The 8,290-nt window shown below is 31.6% G+C and overlaps 1 protein-coding gene across 1 annotated transcript; it reads right to left on the bottom strand.

The window, feature by feature from the left end:
- Positions 1-5,184: 5,184 nt before the first annotated feature.
- Positions 5,185-8,133, bottom strand: LOC108552625 (HAUS augmin-like complex subunit 3). Its single transcript, XM_017907266.1, has 9 exons — positions 7,831-8,133; positions 7,106-7,324; positions 6,846-7,032; positions 6,567-6,787; positions 6,355-6,483; positions 5,941-6,280; positions 5,642-5,871; positions 5,402-5,570; positions 5,185-5,316 (listed from the first exon to the last, which is right to left on the bottom strand). Exons 1-9 carry the CDS (start codon positions 8,010-8,012, stop codon positions 5,185-5,187), a joined length of 1,809 nt encoding a protein of 602 aa, XP_017762755.1. The 5' UTR covers positions 8,013-8,133.
- Between the last annotated feature and the right edge of the window lie 157 nt (positions 8,134-8,290).

Genomic DNA, 8,290 nt, shown 5'->3' with positions numbered 1-8,290 from the left:
CATGATGGAGAAACTAGTTACATGTAAAAACTGTAATTAATTAAATAATCGATTTGTAAAAATAAAAATACATGTTTGATTACTTTATTATAAGTCAAAAGTTAATAATAACAATAATTTATTTCACCAATCCATACACGTTCAGGTTTTTGGATTTACATAGCTTTCCTTATTCTAGATATTGCACCTTTTTGGTAGAAATCAAAAGTTATGTTGCGAATTATTTCCTTTAATAAATTAAGCACTTTTTCCTAAAAATCAACGTTTATTTCATAAGGGGTCATTTGACCCCTTATGGTAAGAATAGGTACGTGTAAAGTACCGGTAGGTTTAATGTTAAGAACATAAGCTCTGATGATCAAGAACATTCAATTAGTTAAAGACAGTTTATTATCACGGTATATTAAAATTTCGTGGATTTAATATACGTAAGGGACCGAATGTTCCAAGTTAAGTGTGAGACTGGTTTAGTTCCTTATTGTTAGTGTACTTTGACTCACGGACACTCGTCACCCGGCCATCACTTGGGTGAACCTTAACAAGAGTCAATAAATCACTCTTGAGACGATGGGCATAAGGACCCAATTTGTTTAAACATCCACCATCACGAAAGACGTCGATGCTAATACACACCCCCAACATTATTAACACACCCTCTAAATTTTTTTATTTTCCCTTTATTATTTGTGTCTATTAAAAAATATTTACAGATATTTATGCTATGGCCAATAACGTTTGATTTCTGTTACTTTAAACGGTAAGTACTACAATTAACTTGGCGACATATGAGAGATGTTATGATTCTAGTAAGTTTTCGGTGGTTTACGTTTTAGTCTTCTAACTGTGTAGGTGTAACAGTTCGTCGTTAGTGAGTTTATGTGGGTGTTGATTTTAGCTTTGTGCTTGTTCGTTAAACAATAACGAATAATTTCTTCCTGTATAGAAGGAACTCCCGCAGGGGCTGCGGTCGACCTTGGTCGGCCGTAGTATGGGATTGACGACCCCACGGTGCCTAGTTGGCCTAAACCTAGATCGAGGTGAAGCAAGCAGCCTCAGAAAGGTAGTGGTTCCCCACGAACGGGACGACCGGTATGCCCATGATCATCGGTACCACGGGAAATCGATACAGCCCTGGACGGATTGCCTTCGGCAGGTCCGTCCGTCGATCGCTGGGTAAGACTCGTGGTAGGAGTGGTTAGAGCCTACATCGCATGCGAGGGCTTGAAAGTCCGGCGTGACAGTTGCGCTTCGTGCAGCTCGGGTGATGTCTTCCTGAGGCACTAGGGATTTAGAAAGGTCCCGACCCAACACCAAGGGTGACAAATGGGGCTTACATTTCAGACGTCGAATTGGTAATTCCGATTGTGTTATGTAACACATTCGGGACGCGTTGATTGAACGTATCTCAATCCCGCGCCCATGGGGGTTATGTTGTAATAGACTCTACCTGACACAACAATAGTCACACTAAATGTATAGAGGAAACGTTAAGTGATTTACGTATGTTATCATTCCTGATATACCAAGGAGCGTTTATTATTGTACGGAGGATTTTTGCTCATATGTTTTCCATTTTTTGGATATGCGATTTTGCTGCCATTCTCCAGAGCTGGATTCCATAGGTCCAAATTGATTTTATTACACATTTATACAGTGAGTCACAAAATTATTCGCTCACTCGATAATATGATAAAGATTAATGAAGTAACCAGCAAGGAAGGACTTTTAAGTGTAACAAATCATAAGAGAAAGTGAAAAGTTTTGATATATAATTCCAAAAATCAAATCATTCTAGTTTTTACAATTTTTCACATCACAAAATTATTCGCTCATGCTACGAATCAACTGAAAAAATAAATGCAATCGATGTAACTTTGATAGGTATTTGTTTATAATTCTTGCTAAAAGTAGATGGTATAACGTAGACGAGTGTCTAAGAAAAATTAGTTTTCGTTTATAATCTTTCGTTTCAACAATTCAGTATTATGAATTTCCGTTCATATAATGATTTGGGGCTACGTTAGTTATCATGCTGTGGGTAACCTGCAAATTATTACGGATACAATGGTCAATTAGTCAAATAGTGTATTTAAACATTTTAAAAGAAAATTTAAAGCAAAGTACTAAAGTACTTTGGGTCATGGGGATCTTAGACAATTTCCACTTTTACCAAGATAACGACCCCAAACACAAGTACGAACAAAGTAGTGCAAGAATGATTGTTATACAACTGTCTGAAAATAATGAAAATTCCATCACAGTCCTCGGATTTAAATCCTATCGAGATGACATGGAGCATATTATATATGTTATTGGTTGGATTGTGCTCATGCTGTCTCCGGTACCATTGTTATTGGCAAATATCGTTAGCGAATATCTCTTGAATGTAGTCCGCCATTTCATTTGCTTGTTCTTTAAACCACTGCTCGGTTAGAGATTTGATTAGACTTATTGGTTGCATTGGTCTTTTGATTCTTTTTGATCGCTTTTCATAAAGAGTAATTTGTTATTTCAGTTGTATCGAGGTTAGGAATATATCTGTTGAAATCATTATTGATGCAGTTATTAATTTCTATTTTTATAGTTCTGGTTAGTCTATTAAGTTCTGTCTTCAAGTGTGGTAATCGCCTGTGCTGCCACTGTCGTCTTATTTTTCAGCAATAAATGCAGGATTTTCTGGATATCTTCTTTCATTTTCTTTTATTTGGTACTGTGTAGATTTCATTGCTGCTGTCTGAAAAAGAGTTGTCAGCTTTTCTGTTGCTACTTTTAGGTCATGTTTGGTTTAAAATGGTATGTTACATGTTAGTTTGTTTTCTATAACTTTTCTATAATTATCCCAGTTGGTAGTTCTGTTTGTTAGGTTCGACTGATTGAAAAATTTGGTGCTTTTTGAATTTATCGTGAATAGCACAATCATACAATGTATGATCTGAGGTCAACTCTAGGAATTTAGTAGTCTGGATTTGATAGTTTTTGATATTGGTGATTCCAAAGTCTAATGTATCTGGAATTTTATTCAGATCGGTTGGCCAATAAGCGGATGGTTAGTTGTCTGTGATTGATTATTTGCATCAGGTTTGCTCCTTTGGAATTGGTTAACCTTCATCCTCAGAATTGATGTTTAGCATTGAAATCATTGGCTATGAAGAAGTTATTTTCTAATTTATCAAAGAGTTTTCTCAGTTCTATTGCAATTAGTGAGTGTTTGGGAGGACAATAAAGAGATTTGAAAGACTCGAGGGTGCTCCAATTTTTTTTTGTATCATCAATATCATCGCTATCTTCATCATTATTATTATCATTTTTATCCTATCTTTCCTGGTTCTTTTTATTGTTTAATCTAACGAAATTGGGAGCCTTTTTACAATTAAAAGGTTACTAGAAAAATATATAATATACGAATATATAAAAAATAATTGAACTGAAAAATATACTACAAGCTAGGAATATTTATATATTAGTTAAATTTTATTTTTACATATTTCAGTAACAATCAAATAATTGTTCATTGTATAAGAATAAGATAAATTAATGATATTAAATTTTATGTAGTCAAAATATTCATATAGCACGTTCCTCTACTCAACATACTTGCAGTCTGATCGGTGCCGGATCAATTGTTTATTTACATATTTTTCGTAATTGCAGCTAATTGCAGCAAATTATTTTTATAAAATAAAAAGAAGACTTCAAACTTAAGATGTCATAAAACTAAACGCTGCGTTGTGCTGCACTCATAACGAACAGGTGTAATGAATATTAAAAACAATCAAATCGGTGTAACTGTCGCGTCGCGTTTGAATTCTTCAATGAATTCTGACGGATTGTAAATTCGCTACGCTGCCCTTTGTCAATGTTGCTTGCCAAATTAATTTTCAACAACCAGTTGAAATAATCGCGAGCAAGAAGATCTAAGGTGTGTCGAGTGCTAGACTGCAATCGAGTCGAACATCGACGTTAGTAACGCTTCACGAGAAATTTTAGGATAGTCGAACATTAGGCAAACAACGTAAGAGCTGAAAGAATGACCGCTTTTGGAATATAACCGTTTATAGCTCCTTAGCCCGTCAAGGTCTAAGGATACCACGCACCCAGATTTATGCTAACTCCCTTATTAGTCGAATCCCAACTATTATCGCCTAACCTTGTTGAATGAGGGTCGTATTGCTTTGCGTGTCGGGGGTCATTCGAAACAATAAACAGGAAATTTTCTAACGATACACAACAATGATACGGCACATTAGAATATTCCGATGATCTTGTCATTCAGGGACTTAGGATTTGATCGTTGGAAGACCGCAACAGAGTCGTCCAGGCTTGTCTTTGTTCCCCGACGGAACAGATACAAAACCGGAATGAAAAGCAACGCATTGCATAATGGGGAGACTTCCCCATTCGGTTGGCGAAGTGTTTAACGAATAATACAATGGTCTTGTCACAGGGATGTAAAAGCCTGTGTATCGCTTTTACCGCCATTGAAAATGTTTTGTAACGAATGTTCTGACGATTTGACGTCGACGTCGTTATCTATCAGCTTCACGAACGTGTCAGTTGTAATATGGTATTCAAATGCGGTTAAGGAGTTTTTCTTTTAGCCCTTGGTACGATTCTTGTGACCGTGCTAATCGTCGTATTTTAATAAAGCCGATCACGGACTTCAGGTTTTAATAAAACCATCTATGCTACATATCATTTATCTTTACCGCTAATATGCTGAAGATCGGTTATAAATTATGACTAATGTAGGCTCAAGTATTACCAAAATGAATTCTAATATTACTTTTTCTTTAAATTAAGATATTTAAATTTTTTCTTGAAACACGATATACAAGATATTTCTATTATAAGTAAGTAACAAGTAATTATATCTAACTGATAAGTAATCATATAAAAATATAAATAAGTACATTAGTAAAAATATTTGTATACCTTTTACTAAACTTTTATTTCATTTGAAATGAAACACAATATACTTAATACAATTTAATTTATAATATTAAATAGACAATTTAATTAGACACAAGTAACATATAAATAAATACAAATAGACACAAATAAACGTCAATAGATATAAAAATAAACAACATTACTATTTGTTTTTTCCTGTATAAAAGTTGTTCACTTTGTACAATGTAATAATAGTATTAAATTTCAGTGCTATTATGTACTTCTCTCATTGTTTCATGTATTATCAAAACAAGATTTATTTGTCGCATGTTTCACTTCTTGATGTATTTTTCTTAAAGTGTCAGGATCCATCAAAAATCGTTGCCAAAGGATATTTTTTTCTCGTTCGTAGCTTGTATTTGTTTCCTGAAAAGTTTCAATTATTATATAAGAAATAATTAAATATACGTGTATATTTTATTATTATATAATTATATATGTATTAATTTACCAGTTGTTCTTTTATTTGGCTCCTTATTTTTCTTAAGTCAATCTGTATATCTTGCAAATTACTAAATGTTTCATCATAACATGTCTCAATTTCATGGGAAACTGCTTTAAATGTATGTGTATGTTCTTTTTGAATTTCGTTCAAATATTGTACATTTATTTCATTTTGTCTAATTTATAAGAGATTAAAACTTATAGTATTCTTTACAATTTTACATATTATTAAAAAATCAATACTTACAACATTTCTAATTTAGAAATTTTAGAATTCAAATATGTTTCCATTGTGAAATGTTTCTTACTTTTGTTTTCGTCCATGAGAGTATTATATTTACTCAACATAGAATTTAATTGTTGTGTATTATCACCATTGCATACCATTGATACGAATAGTTTGTGAAATGAATTATGCATGTTTGGTGACGATAATATCGTTGCAAAGTACTCTTTTTGCTGCAGTTTCATGTTTTCCTGTATATAAAGAAAATGTAATTTAAAGTTAAAAATTACGGAACTTTTGTATTTTGATGAATTACTAACACATCTTTTCGTTGATAATGAATATTCCGTTGCTAAATAATGGTAAGCATCGGCTACAAATTCTGAGATGACTCTAAGTCGAGAAAATTGTATTTCCATTAATATTCGTAATAAATCAGTGGACACGTGACCATTTTCTCGCACAAGAAATAGCAGAGTTTTAAGTTTTTCCAAACAATTTTTTTTTTCCTTGTGTCTTGACTGCATATCATGTCTTAAAATTTTAGTGATTTCCCGTTCTGAGAACTGTTGCACCAATTCTGTTAATTGATTTTGTTGTAACAAATTGACATTTTCTTCCAAGAAATCTCTTCTTTTAGTCAGCGTTAATATCTCTGTGCTAATTTTAATATACAAAATTAATACTTACATAATATGATTAAAAAAATAATTGTACATCAAACTTTAAGATACCTTAATTCCAACGGTGATGGTACTTTTAAATTTCCTAAATTATATATATCTTTTATATAATTAAACACTGCACTCCATGATTTTTCTTCTATTTTAGCCAAAATTTTCTCCATCTTCGCATTAGTCAAGCTGTAAAATAAAGTATAAAGTACATTTTAAATTAATAGATATAATAATATCTCATTTACTAATAGTTATCAATACTTAATTACTTTGTTTTACACAATGCTAGTTCTTGTAACTCTTCATTATTTAAATTCTTTTTTCCACTGTTGCTTATTAAATAAATATAATCGGAATCTGTCGATTGCTCTTTCTCAGGTACACTTCCAAACTCTCGTTTTATATGGACATGTAAATATTGATTATATAGTTCAATTTTTTTAATAAATAGTTCTAATGGCATTTGAGTCCATAATAATGGTGTTCCTTTCTATAAAAATAATAATTTTATTAATATAAATTATGGATAAAATTAGAAAATTACTTACATTTTCAGCTGCATCTGCATAAATATTCAAAAGATGTTTGACTTCTTTAAAAAATTCATGATTGCGTATATCAAATTGTCTCAAAATTTCAAAACAATCTTCATATGCCTTATTTGCTTCAATAGTTTCCCTATTTAGACATTCTTCTTCTTTCTCTATATCTTCATCTAATTTAATCTCTAATTTCCTATAACAGCGTAACACTTTGTATGATAATATTAAATTTATCTGAATAAAAATACTCGTAACAATCATTTTACTTTAAATTTTGTATCCCGTTTTGTAGCGTGTAAATATAATTTTCATCTTCTTTGTGTGATTCTTTCAGTATTTCAAATTCTGCAAATAAATCATTAATATCTGTGTCATCAAAAGATACAATTTTTAATAAATCTGGAGCATCTTTAGTAGCTTCCTCCAATGCATGATCTAGTTCAGAACCTTCTAGCCACATGTTTGTATCTTGTAGCTTTTTCATTCTGAAATATATGCCATTAAATTTATTAGTCCATATTAACTAATTTCTTTAGAAAAACATCTTTTTAAATATTGCAAGGCACATATTTATTATATTATAGTTATATAAAAAAATGTTTCAGTCCATGTACTACTCAAATTAAATTTTGAAAAGAATATACTTTTGTTTCTGAAAAGAAATATAGAAACTTTATTAGTGCCTTCTTTCTTTATAATGTTTTACTATCAAAAATATACTATTCATTAATAAAATTACAGTATATTATACAAATAACTTATATTTTTTAATCCACATTAATAATTTTAGTATTTTAAACAGTAACTGTTAGTGACTGTTCTTGTATGCCTATGATACATCTAATTTAATATTATTACTTATGAAGATTTATTATTATCATTAAACTACTATATAAACTTTATCTTTTATATTAGTTTTGAATAATATCCAAATCAATATTGACGTGATACTAAAATATTATTTTTATTAAGTAATAAATAGCTATATTACATTTGAAGATCTTCATCTGACACAACATTGACGTAATTTAAATTTTCACAAAACCACTTTAAAAATGGTTGTACCACAGGCTCATCGCAAATTTTATCTAATAATTCCGGTGTAATAAGGTTCGAGAGTTCAGGACGTAAACCACAAACTTTATTATAAAGAGTTTTGCCAGAAACACTCATATTACGAACGATCTGTTGTCAAGTAAACTATTACTAGAAATTCAAAATTGAACGTGAATACAACGCTCGCTGGTGACTATTTGAAACGTAATGTTATACTCGACCTCCGTGCGGTCTTGTCGCGTTCCGCGGGTTTTTGGCGAAATTGGATACGGCAGAAATGACCATGGTGGACCGCTAGATGGCAGCAAGTGGCGCAAGGACTTACTTGCGCGCAAATCTATATATAGTTCATTTTCTGCCCAATAGAGTACGTTGCCAGCTATAGTATAGTACTC

This window comes from Eufriesea mexicana, unplaced genomic scaffold, assembly GCF_001483705.2.
Source record: "Eufriesea mexicana isolate 0111107269 unplaced genomic scaffold, ASM148370v2 scaffold7532, whole genome shotgun sequence".
NCBI classification, from domain to species: Eukaryota; Metazoa; Arthropoda; class Insecta; order Hymenoptera; family Apidae; genus Eufriesea; species Eufriesea mexicana.
This window is presented reverse-complemented; position numbering and strand designations above follow the sequence as displayed.

What these genes read in the sequence shown, in the direction of transcription:
- LOC108552625 (XM_017907266.1), bottom strand. Translation starts at nt 8,012, where the DNA reads ATGAGTGTTTCTGGCAAAACTCTTTATAATAAAGTTTGTGGTTTACGT. An exon ending in TCAGATGAAGATCTTCAAAT is followed by an intron (nt 7,325 to 7,830) that starts GTAATATAGCTA and finishes CATATATTTCAG; the next exon opens with AATGAAAAAGCTACAAGATA. An exon ending in ATGCAGATGCAGCTGAAAAT is followed by an intron (nt 6,788 to 6,845) that starts GTAAGTAATTTT and finishes TTATTTTTATAG; the next exon opens with AAAGGAACACCATTATTATG.